The sequence below is a fragment of the Pistacia vera genome, unplaced genomic scaffold, assembly GCF_008641045.1.
Source record: "Pistacia vera cultivar Batoury unplaced genomic scaffold, PisVer_v2 Contig969, whole genome shotgun sequence".
NCBI classification, from domain to species: domain Eukaryota; kingdom Viridiplantae; phylum Streptophyta; class Magnoliopsida; order Sapindales; family Anacardiaceae; genus Pistacia; species Pistacia vera.
In genome coordinates, this window is record NW_022196855.1 from 53,357 (window position 1) to 64,961 (window position 11,605).

Here is an 11,605-nt window from a genome sequence, read left to right on the forward strand (position 1 = left end):
CTGATGTTTGTGTGACTAAAGTTCAATGTTGCTTCCTTGCATTTTGATACAAAACTCCAGTACAGGAAGGATCATTTTCTCAAGTGTTGAAGTGGTGGGGACTGGTGTTCTTCATCGTCGTTCAGTAGTTCGAAAATTGAAGACACATCCTGGCCTGGAGTGGCTGGAGCTTGGACTAATCAAAACAGGGAGGTCAGAGTTTGTTTGTGGACCAAAAGAAAAGGTGGCCCTCGAAATACAGGAAGATACAGTTTATGTACACTAAAGCAAAGCAAATCCTTCCCCTTTCCATTTTTATGTTTCTTTTAACGGTCTCTCTTCCTTTGGGACCTTTACTATCAAAATAACTAGTTCGCTGTGAGGACAAACCAACCCCTGTGCCTTTTACAGAAACGGCTTCAAAGTCCCTAATGCCTAATTCACTTTTTGCACCAGAATTTGGAGTTAAACAAATTGGTGAGGTTCATTTTTGTCAAAGTCCTGCAATTTAACGAACGTTAACTACTGGGATATACCTTCTTATTGTAACAGATGTTAAAAAAAATTAGACAATTAAGAGGTGGAACCGTGGAAGTGACATTCTAGTATTTTACACATGCATTTGGAGTTAACTATTGGGATTCATATACCCTTTTACTGTAACTGACGTTAAGGGGTTGGACACATGCATTAAATGTGATTGGTACGTAGGATGGGGTCTTTATGTTAATTTTTTTTTTTTTTTTTAATTAATGATCAGGAGTGTTCAAATCAGTTTACATATATTTTAATTAATTTATCGAGACCTTGAAATTATCAGCTAAGTAAAAGCTCTAGACCCTTATTAGCAATCAGAATTCAAACTCAGAACCTTTTGAGTAATACACTCAAAAGTCTCTATCAAACTATTCAACCATCTAAAAATAACTCAAGTTAAAAGATTATGTAAACTATCTTTTAACTTTAAGGAAGAAAAATCCCAATATTATAAAATGCAGGACTTAAACAATAGTTAGCTAAAACATTAGGATAGATCAATCCTTTCTATTCCAAAATTTATGATCGAAACAAGCTTACAAAAGTTTAGTGATTATTACCAGAATTCGTTAATTATATTTTTGTTAGATTATTTTTTTTAAACAAAACTTCGATTAGAATCTATTAGAACCATGGTTGTCAAATCAGTATCGTATCATGTATCGAAAACATAATTTTTCGAATCTTGTATCGCGTATCGTATCGTATTGCAGGATACGCATTTTTCAAAAAAATTAATAAAATAATAATTTTTTTCTAAAAATTAATATGATTCCCATGATTAATTAATAAATTTTATAGTATTATTGACTTTAAATTATGGTATTACATAATTAAAATTAAGAATCTATATCATTTCTAATATCAATGTCAATATCTATAACTCCACTTGTGTTATTATTATCATGTAAAATGGACAACACATATTCCTTTTCACTTTCTCCATGCAAAATGGATAAATTTGGACATGTTTTAGTGAATTCGATTGGGTGACCTGGATTTGACCTGAAGTTTTTTAAGACCTTTGACCCAAATTAATAAAATTGTATCGATTTGTATCGATATTTTTAAGGATATAAACGGATACGTATCGTATTGTAGGATATATATCAACGTATCGAAAGGTTTATGATACATTCTCTGATACGTATTATTGACGACCTGTATCGAGTCGTATTGTAGAATATTAACAACCATGATTTGATCACGTTGAAAATGTGTGAAATTTGGTGGGGACAAATGTCAATATTTAAGAATCAGGTGGCATAATTATTCACACGAGGATGTTTTGGTCATATTGGGAAAAGTGTAGGCTGTAACCTTCATATTTCCTTTCTCTCTGCCCGGTGCAAAATATAATTCCATTTCCACTCCTTCCTCTAGCCTCTTGAACCAGGGAAGCCCAAATTGAACAAACGGTAATACGTCACTTTCACTTTCACTTTCTCTCTCTGCTTTATATTTTTAGCGTTTCTTGCTCCAATTACAGTGCCGCTGAGCGGCATGTGAGAGGAGCAGACTGTGAAAAAAGCTATGGTATATTGCAGTTCTTTTTGTTTAGAATAGAGCTTGAAATGATGATGAAAGTGACACTGCTTTACCCACTGTAGCCTCGCTGGAGTTTTCTTTCTACATCAAACATTTACATTCAGTAATTCTCCAAATTCTTGGAGCTGAGGACTCATCATTCATGGCTCAACAACAACAGGTTTCCATTTCTTTTCAATTTCTCTTTTGCTTTTCTTAAAGGTTTATGATTGTGACACTGAACCCATTTTGTTAAATTTTGACAGCAGGAAGATGGTTGGCCTCTTGGCCTTAGACCACTGAACTCAAGAGTTGGGTTTGTAAGAAACCGCAATATCTCCGGATCAGTTTCTTTCAGTACTTTGCTCTCTGGTTCTCCCAGTTCCCTCACAGATTCTTCTTCAGATCCTGAAACTGAGGTCACTTCTTCTTCCTTTTTTTACTTACCTGTATTGAAGTCTTTAACTATGATTATGATGAGTTCCTTAAACTCATTTCTGTTTCTTTAAGCTGTCTACAGTTACTTCCAAAACGTTTTGGAAAGTGTACCGGATCTTAATGAATTTCTGTGTTTCTTCACATTAATGTCGTGTACCTAACATTTCTCTTTGTTTTTGTTTTCGTTTTCCTAGTCCATTTCATACAACAGCAAAAGAAAATTAAAACCCACTTTACTCTTTCCACGTGGTCCATTATGATGGTGTTTATTGTTCTGTTGTTTGCTTCCACTCCTCCTCGTAGAGAATTAAAATATGAAATGTGGTTCTTCTTCTCATTCTCATACTCAATGATGTTCCATAAAATGACAACAAAAGGAAGATGCCCAAAAGATCTTGGATCCCCCGCTTGTTGATGTATTTATAAAAGTTGTATGTCAGGCGGTCTGGCCTGCTAGAAAACTCAGGGTCCCAGAACATGGGCTTACAGATCACTCAAACTGTCATACAGAAATTTTTAAGTTGTTTTTTTTGTTCCCATTTATCTTTAATCAGTCTCCCAATTGTGCATTAACTGAATTACATTACAACATTTGTGAAATCTTTTTGTGCTTGATTTCATTTCAGTCCACTGGTTCTTTCTTCCATGAGAAGAGCATTACGCTTGGGAGCCTCATTGGTGTTTCTAACATTCTGGAGCTCTCGCGAAGATCGATGAGAAGAAGAGCAACAGAAGGCTTAAGAGACCAGAAGAACTACAAATCCAAAACTTGGTTGTTTTCACTCTGCTCAAAGCTAACCACTGATGCTGTGAACACTAACAACACTCCATCTCTTGGTCACTTTCTTGAAGCAGAAAGGAGAGCTGCCAGCAATTTTAGAAGGAATCAGAACGTACCCATCTATGAATCTAATGATTTCTCATCAGTTTCAAATCCAAATTCTCTATTTGCCGATGGCCAAATCGCAACTCATTCAAATGCTTCATAAGGTGCAGACAGTGAGACAGGATCCAACAGAGAACTATTGGAACATGGAAATGGATCTAGAGTTCCTTTCATGTATGCGAGGACAACTCATTGAATGATGATTTCTCATTGAACTTGCTCTTTTTCAACTCCTGAGAGTTCTTTCTCGTTTGTTTTTATACTTGGCTTATTTTACCAAAAGTTTTAAGGTTGTCTTTGAAAATTCCGGGTGGTTTTCTTTCTCTCTCTTTCACATTTTAATTGACTCTCTAGGTTTCTTTCACTTAAACTCACCTTGCTAAATCAGTGAAGTCATCCTTAATGAACTTAATGCCTTGTCTCAAAGCAGACAATTCACTTCAATAATTAGACGACATCACAGCATACAAACTTGTCTGCAATTTCAAAAGAAAAATTTTAATTCCAAACGTCCCAACTTTTGTTAGGACATTAAGGATAGATAAGTAGGACTATGATTTCCTACAGTTTTGTTTCAAAGAAAAAGTTAACAGAATTTTATAAGGATTCAGTAGCTATTGAACAATCGGAATCGGCTTTATCCCTATATCAAAATTTAGAATTGAGCAGGGAAAGCCTGGGAAACTCTATTGCTTCCAATTTCAAGAGAAGCAGATTACACTGATAATAGGACTGTCCAAACGGCTTGCTGGACATTTCTTCTGTCATGTTCATATGCCATGAATTTGAAAAATTGTACCAAATGAGAGTATTTCAAAGCGATTTGAGTAATGATGCCCTCAACTTTATCAACTTAAAGGCAAGAAAGAGGATCCACAGCTGCCATCTGTAAAACTTATCGGTTGCTTCATTGCATCAGCTGCAACTTTTCCTGATTTGACCACCTATTTAACAAATGAGCCCATGGTTGAAAACCCTTGAAGCTGCTGCTGCCTTCACCAGAATCCTGGATTTTCTTAGATCTCTGGTTTGGAGGGACTAACTTCCACCTCCGTAGCATTGTTGATATCTGGACAACAACTAGGTTTGCAATGCTGCATCTACAGAAAGGGCAAGTGGGGGCCCCAGGAACAGCCGTTGTAAGTCAGGGTTCTTGTGGCAACACAGAGCTAGGGTGCAATGAGCACACATATTGATGGCACATGCTCTGATCTCAATTGAGCATACACGTTCAAAGCAGATGCAGCATAGCTCAACATCACGGCCTGTTTGAGAAAAATTAACAAGTAAATAGGAAAGAAAAAGCACAGCTGCATACGAATATGTTGATACCAAAGAAAAATTTGGAGGCACAAAAGAATTTCTAGTGCTAGAAATCTTAAATAGCATTCAAGTAACATATTGACGCACAATTTCGAGTCACATTTTATCTGAAACAAAGAGAGCACTTACCTTGGTTGGAAACCTCATATATAAATTATATCCCTGAGCACAATTATACTTCAGGATATAAGGTTCAAATGAATAATAAGTTTAAGACATATCACCTCAAGGATGGTCATCAGCCTCAACATCAGAAGGTGAAGGCGATGGAGGGAGTGGGTTGTCTTGTTCAAATTGGCTTTCTCCCTCTCTTCGTTTCTTTGCATCAAGGCCTTTTCTAGTAGTGCTTTGCCTCTGGTTTAGATCAGTCATGAATCTTATTGCAAGGGCCAGACAAGAGGCTCAGCAGATGAAGGATCAGCAAGGCTGCACAAGCTTGTGTTTGTACTTCAATGCAATTGCATAGGATTCTCCTGCAAAATCCATTATTACTATTATTATTTGTTTGTTATTTATTTTTCAAATCAATGGAAGACTTCAAGGGTTTTTAAAATGATATCATCACACTAAGAAAAGCACTGAAAATTTTAGAAATTATAATAAAGACCATTAAGGTAAGATTTACATAGGCCTGTTTAGTTCTAAAAAAGACTAAATCAGGCAAAGATCAGCTTTGATGAGAATTTGCAAGTATTAACAAATTTATGTCTTGTTCTTCATGTTACATGGTTGAAGTACTCTAATAAGTTCTGTATATTATATAAGTGGCCATGTAATTTTGCATTCGATTTTTAGTTCCTCAATTCAGCTCTTTCAAAATGATCTTTCAGAAAAAATAGATGTGCAAACTTTCTCAGAATCAAGATACAAAAACTAGCATGGCAAAGGTATTTCACTTTGGCCAATCTTAATTATTTAAAAAAGTCATAGCTGGTTGGTAAAACCAAAAGGGGGCTTTTTATTTCTTGCTGATGATCATGAGACTCACCCTAATGCATCTGGCTGAAGCCTATCCGCACCCCAAGCTAGCAATTCCCGTATACACTCCAAAGAACCACCCTGAGCAGCGAAATGAAGAGGTGTACTCCCTGGGTAGCTGTATATATATAACTCTAATCCATTTTAATGAACCAGTCACTAAACAAAATAAACTAGATGTCAAGAATGATAAGTAAAATTACCCATTTCCACCAGTTGAAGCACAAACAAGAGCCCCATTGTCTAAGAGGTTATGAACACATGCTGACCACCCATGGCGTGCTGCCAAATGAAGTGGGGTTGTGCCGCTTTCGTCTCTTATGTTTACAAATCTTGCAAATCCCCTGCCAATGCCATCCAATTCTATCATGAAATGATCACATCGAAATGCAAACTCACACAGATGAAAAGTAAGAGAGAGAGACCAAGAATTGGCTATTGGACTGGTTCGGCCTGCAGTAAGAATGGCTTGCAGGCAATCTGAATGCCCATAGTATGCAGCATAGTGTAAGCAAGTTCTTCCGTGAAGAGAATCAAATTTCAGAATCTAATAAAATTATAAACATAACCAGTTATGAACTAAAGAGTACTAAACGGTGAAGCGAAATAATATACACAACTGATTAACAAGAAAGCTTACAAATGCTCCACTTTCAATGAGCTTCTTCACACAAGATGCTTTCCCATGCATTGCAGCCACCATTAATGGGGTCTAAATAAATCAATCACCAATATAAATATTCAAAGCACAGACGAAAGATACAATGAGAGAGACTTGAAAGCATTACCAGACAGAATGCAAATTGAAGATTTGATAAAAACTTAAGGAAACAAGAAATATTGCCTGTTTATAGCGATTTAAGACATCTGGATTGGTATATAAAAAGAACCGATCCAAGAGCATAGAAAGAACCTATCCTTGATCAAAATCCACAAAATCCCATCAATATTTTCTTAATAAAAAACAGAAAGAAACCAAAGAAAATACCAATCAAAATCCATCGAATATAAACCAAACCCACCTCGATCTGCCCATAAGCAGCTGCCAAATGCAGTGCAGATTGTCTCCCATAACCATTGGTGATCTGCAAAACAGTTGAGTCAGTCTCCACCATAGCCTCAATCAACTGCAGGTCCCCATCCTCCAAAGCACTGAACAATGCATGTTCATGGCCTTTTCTGCAACTCATTCTCTGACCCATCGCTTGTCTTCCACCTCTATCTGAAATCAGTAAATGTGAACAGCCCAGAGACCATATCACGCGCCACCAACTACAGTGGCGGCTTATAAGTGGTGGCAATGAGTCAAAGACTGATTCTTTTTAATGCTAAAGGCCATCTATTTAAGTGTGTATTAAAGTTGTCTCGGAGTCTGGTCCCGCCCACCGAGATTTCGGGTAATAATAATCAAATTCTTTCGTCCAATTTAGATTCTTTACAAGTAATTTGATATTTCTAAATTCACGTAAACTTTCGGTCTTAGGAACTTGATTACCAACTTTTTCTTCCTCGTTCACTGCAAAAAAAATGAATAAAGAAAAATAAACCCTTTTCCCCCTCTTTGTGGGACAACAACTCCGATTCCTTAGATTTTCACCACATTTGTTACCACTCAAAGCCATCAACTCAATTCTCTTCTTTTCCCATTTCCTTCTTTGGTCAATTAATTACAGCTCTAAAGTGAAAGCAGATAAAAACACACAGTCTGAATGCACACAGTTTTGATAAGAGAATGTTATGGTCTCATCCTGACAAGAGGCATGGGACGATGGAACAGTTTGACATTATTTGTATAAATATTTGTGGTAGGAAAATATTTACACCATCAGATAATGTGCTTGACGTCCCCAATTTCTTTATTTTTGAAGATAATATTGATGATATTTTTGTTCAGGAGATTCTGGGAACTTATCTTGAATAGTGAGCTGTTGTCTCAAGTACATGTAGACAACACAATCAATCCATGCTTTGTGTTTTGTAGTGACTTACAGAAGTGGAGTTTTACTAGTGCTCCCAGCAATTTTATTTTTCTTTTTTCATGAATTTTAGCAATTCATGTTGGCTTTACACTTTTGTCAAAAAGATTTGCAGTAGATGTCATTAAACAATTTTTGGGTCTACCAATAAGAGTATAACTGTATCCCAAGAGTTTTAGAAACGTATAAGTTCAGTAATTCAAAGGCTTGTGAAGCACATAAGAATGATGTTGTGATTACCTGACAAGAGCGCAATTTGAGATTTTTTTTTTTTTTTTTTTTATTAGAGTATTTAAACCAGTTTATACGTATTTCAACTAATCATTTTGGGTCTTGGAACTGTTGACGTGCAGCTCAACTAATTATTTAAGTCTGAGAATTATCGGTCGGGTAAGAACCCTAGTGATCACTCTTATTAATACTTGGAGAGACTCAAATTCAAAAGCTCATATAACCTCCTTTTACTCTTTTATTATCAGACAATTCAGTGGTGGTTAGTGCTATTTAATCTCATCTCTTCCAAAATCCACAAAAACCATGAGCTTTTGGTTATAAATTCACTGTAAAAAGCTAATGTATGGCACACCCTTTCTTTCCTTTCACTTAGATTTCACATATTTTATGTGATAGTCGTTTAAAATTCAATTTAATCCATCCTAAATTAAAGAGGGTATTGGAATAGAATTAATTTGATATAATTCAGAAGGTCCTCGTAATTCTAGTAGAGCTTTTGAAATAAAATATGACTCAATCCCTTTTAAAGATAGTTATTCGCAAACTTTTTGATAATGCTGTCTTTATTCAAATACTTTTTTGGTTTATTCCGATATCAAATTGAAATATTGAATCAAAATTTGATTTCAAACCTGCAAAAATTCGGGTGTGTTTGTTTTATTATTTTGAGTAGTATTTTTGAAATATAATTGGTAAGTAGAGTTGGGTGATTATTACCAGGTAAAATTTAAATATTAACAAAAAAAACCCCATAGGTTTGCTAATTTAACTTAACATCCCAATATATAAAATTTTTGTAAAATGACAAAAATACCCCCACCACACACAGTTGCCAGATTCTGGCCATCACTGTCGAAATCTGGCATTACAGCGCACGATTGGCTGGATCTGGCCGGTCGTGTGTCGAGATAGCCTTTTCCAGCCAAATCCACCGTGGATTTGGCTAGAAAATGCCAGATCTACGCTCAGATCTGGTCGTCAACGATGGCCAAAGATATGGCCGTCAAGTCTTGGCCGTCATTGAAGACCAGCTACAGCCAAAGATTTGACCGTCAACGGTCAGATCTTTGGCCATTGATCTGGCCTTTTCCGGCCAGATCCACGGTGGATCTGGTCGGTAAATGATACATCGACGCACTACCAGCCAGATCCAGCCGGTAGTGCGCCATTATACCAGATTTCGGCTACCTTCCGACGGTGGTGGCCGGAATCTGGCAAATGTGGGTGGGTGGGGGTGTTTTTGTTAATTTCTAAACTTTTTTCAGGGGATGTTTAGTTAAATTAATAAATTTAAGGGTTTTAAAATAGTTGAATAAAATATAATAGTATTTTCAGAATAGGAAACAAACGTGTATTTTGGAAATAGTATTAATAGGATAGGGAAAAATAATTAAACAAACGGACCCTAAAGTCTAATCTCAATTTTCTCTGACTAAAAAGCCCAACATGACCTGTGGTTTTACTCTCTAGATAATCCAGTCTATCAGGCTTCTCTAAAGAGTAAAGACCCAATAATATCATGGCCCATTCGTTAGAATAGTCATGCCTTGTTGCCTCTCAACTTACATATGATTTTCAAAAACACTCATAAAAAGTAAAAATGCAAAGCAAGGGTTTGTACGCATTGAAACATTACCCCTTCATTCCTCGGTGGCCGGCCGCTCGGTTAGTTGCAGAAATTTACGCCTAAGGTACTTTCAAATCTAATTTTACATTAATTTTTCCCCTTTACTTTTCACTTTCAAAAGCTTCTTAACCCCTAAACATGATTTTTCTGCAAAGGTTCCTATAGCAGAGAGTGACAGTGATCAGTGAATAATTGTTGCATGTCAATAGTGTGGTGAAGAATATGATGTTTTGCGAAGGTGATGGCTCCTTCTGTTCTATTTTGATCAGAGAGGAGGTTTCGAAGAAGAAGAGTAAAGTTTCTTTTTCAGCTCAAGTGAAAAATCGAGTATTATACACCAATTTATTACATTCAGTTAACTATAGTTAATTGGTTAACTATAGTTCAGTCAACTAACTAATTGCTCTAACAAACTAACTAATTCAGTCAACTAACTAACTACTCTAACAAACTAACTAATTACACTTTAACTACTTTAACAACAACAGTAACAATACAACTATATACAAAAACTAAATAATACAACACCCTCCTCAAGTTGGCGGGTGATGAATGTTAATCACTCCTAACTTGGATAGTAAATGTCGATGAACAGGGCCAGAAAAAGCCTTAGTAAACAGATCCGCAGGTTGTTCATGAGTAGAAACATGAGTAGGAAAAATCAACCCTTCTTTGATCTTGGTACGCACAATGTGGCAGTCGATATTAATACGCTTCGTAAGCTCATGAAATATCGGATTGGAAGAAATATGAATGGAAGATTTATTATCATAGCAGAGTGGCCGGATTGGAAGAAATATGAATGGAAGATTTATTATCATAGCAGAGTGGAATTGGCAGCTGAAGTGAAAGAGCTAGGTCATTCAAGAGCTGTGTCAACCAAATAATTTCACAAACAGTGGTGGCCATAGCTCGATATTCTGCTTCAAAAGAGGACCAAGAAACAGTAGCCTGCCTTTTTGATTTCCATGACAACAAGGAACTTCCCAAAAAAATATAGAATCCAATAATAGATTCACGAGTCATAAGGCAAGAAGCCCAATCTGAATCATAAAAGGCCTGTAACTGAAGTAAACCATAAGCAGGAAAGAATAAACCCAAACCAGGAGAGTGTTTGACATACCTTACAACCTTTAGAGCAGCCTAAAGATGAGACTCCTTAGGCTGATGCATAAAATGACTGAGAGGATTCACTATAAAACTAAGGCCAGGTCTGGTCAAACATAAATAAAGCAACTTACCAATTAGCTTTTAGTATATTGATGGATATGGCAAGACAGAATCCTGTAGACTAGGAAATTGCTCATCATATGCCGTAGTAGTGAATTTGAGATTTGGATCAAGTGGAACCAAAGAAGGTTTGGCAGCAGCCAGTCCTGACTCAGCAATTAACTCCAAAGCATATTTCCTTTGACATAAGCTAATCCCCTTGGAAGATCTTGCAACCTCAAATCCTAAAAAATATCTAAGAGCACCCAAATCTTTCAACTTAAAATGGGAATGCAATAGATCTTCAGTAGCTTGGATAAGTGAAGAATCACTACCAGTAAGGACTAAATCATCAACATAAATGAGTAAAATGACAATATGACTAGTAACCTTCTTAAAGAAGAAGGAATAATCTGATGGTGGTTGTTGAAATCCTCCTTTCATTAAGGCAGTAGTGAGCTTGGTATTCCAAGCTCTAGAGGCTCGCTTCAAGCCATACAAAGACTTGTGTAGCCTACAAACCAAAGAGGTATCATGTTGCTTAGGAAATCCTTGAGGTAGGTGCATGTATATTTCCTCTTATAGATCTCCTTGAAGAAATGCATTGTCAACATCCATGTGATAAAGTGGCCAATTTTTCATGGAAGCAATAGCCAACACAAGCCTAACAGTAACAATCTTAACCACAGGAGAAAAAGTCTCCTCATAGTCAATCCCAACTTGTTGTGTAAAGCCATTGACAACTAGTCTTGCCTTATACCTTTCTAGAGTGTCATCTGCTTTATACTTCAATTTATATACCCATTTACAACCGATTGGTACTTTTCCAGGAGGCAGGGGAACTAAGGACCAAGTCCCATTTCTTTCTAAGGCCTGAATTTCCTGTTGCAT

The 11,605-nt window shown here is 36.4% G+C and overlaps 3 protein-coding genes across 4 annotated transcripts; 1 reads left to right on the plus strand and 2 right to left on the minus strand.

Annotated features, from left to right (window-relative positions):
• Nucleotides 1–1,903: 1,903 nt before the first annotated feature.
• On the plus strand, nucleotides 1,904–3,532 carry LOC116121169 (uncharacterized protein At3g17950-like). 2 transcript variants are annotated; one of them, XM_031407117.1, is made up of 4 exons: nucleotides 1,904–1,934; nucleotides 2,127–2,224; nucleotides 2,310–2,462; nucleotides 3,108–3,532. In XM_031407117.1, exons 2-4 carry the CDS (start codon nucleotides 2,207–2,209, stop codon nucleotides 3,468–3,470), a joined length of 534 nt encoding a protein of 177 aa, XP_031262977.1. In that variant the 5' UTR covers nucleotides 1,904–1,934; nucleotides 2,127–2,206; the 3' UTR covers nucleotides 3,471–3,532. The 2 variants fall into 2 exon arrangements, with proteins under 2 accessions (XP_031262977.1, XP_031262976.1); XM_031407116.1 differs by lacking the exon at nucleotides 1,904–1,934 and adding an exon at nucleotides 2,002–2,052.
• Nucleotides 3,533–5,667: 2,135 nt separating this feature from the next.
• On the minus strand, nucleotides 5,668–7,356 carry LOC116121165 (putative E3 ubiquitin-protein ligase XBAT31). Its single transcript, XM_031407110.1, has 6 exons — nucleotides 6,691–7,356; nucleotides 6,513–6,581; nucleotides 6,309–6,380; nucleotides 6,094–6,215; nucleotides 5,872–6,012; nucleotides 5,668–5,786 (listed from the first exon to the last, which is right to left on the minus strand). The coding sequence occupies exons 1-6, from the start codon at nucleotides 6,868–6,870 to the stop codon at nucleotides 5,675–5,677; spliced, it is 696 nt and encodes a 231-aa protein (XP_031262970.1). The 5' UTR covers nucleotides 6,871–7,356; the 3' UTR covers nucleotides 5,668–5,674.
• Nucleotides 7,357–11,293: 3,937 nt separating this feature from the next.
• On the minus strand, nucleotides 11,294–11,605 carry LOC116121164 (uncharacterized mitochondrial protein AtMg00820-like). The gene has a single exon (XM_031407109.1). It carries the CDS (start codon nucleotides 11,603–11,605, stop codon nucleotides 11,294–11,296), a length of 312 nt encoding a protein of 103 aa, XP_031262969.1.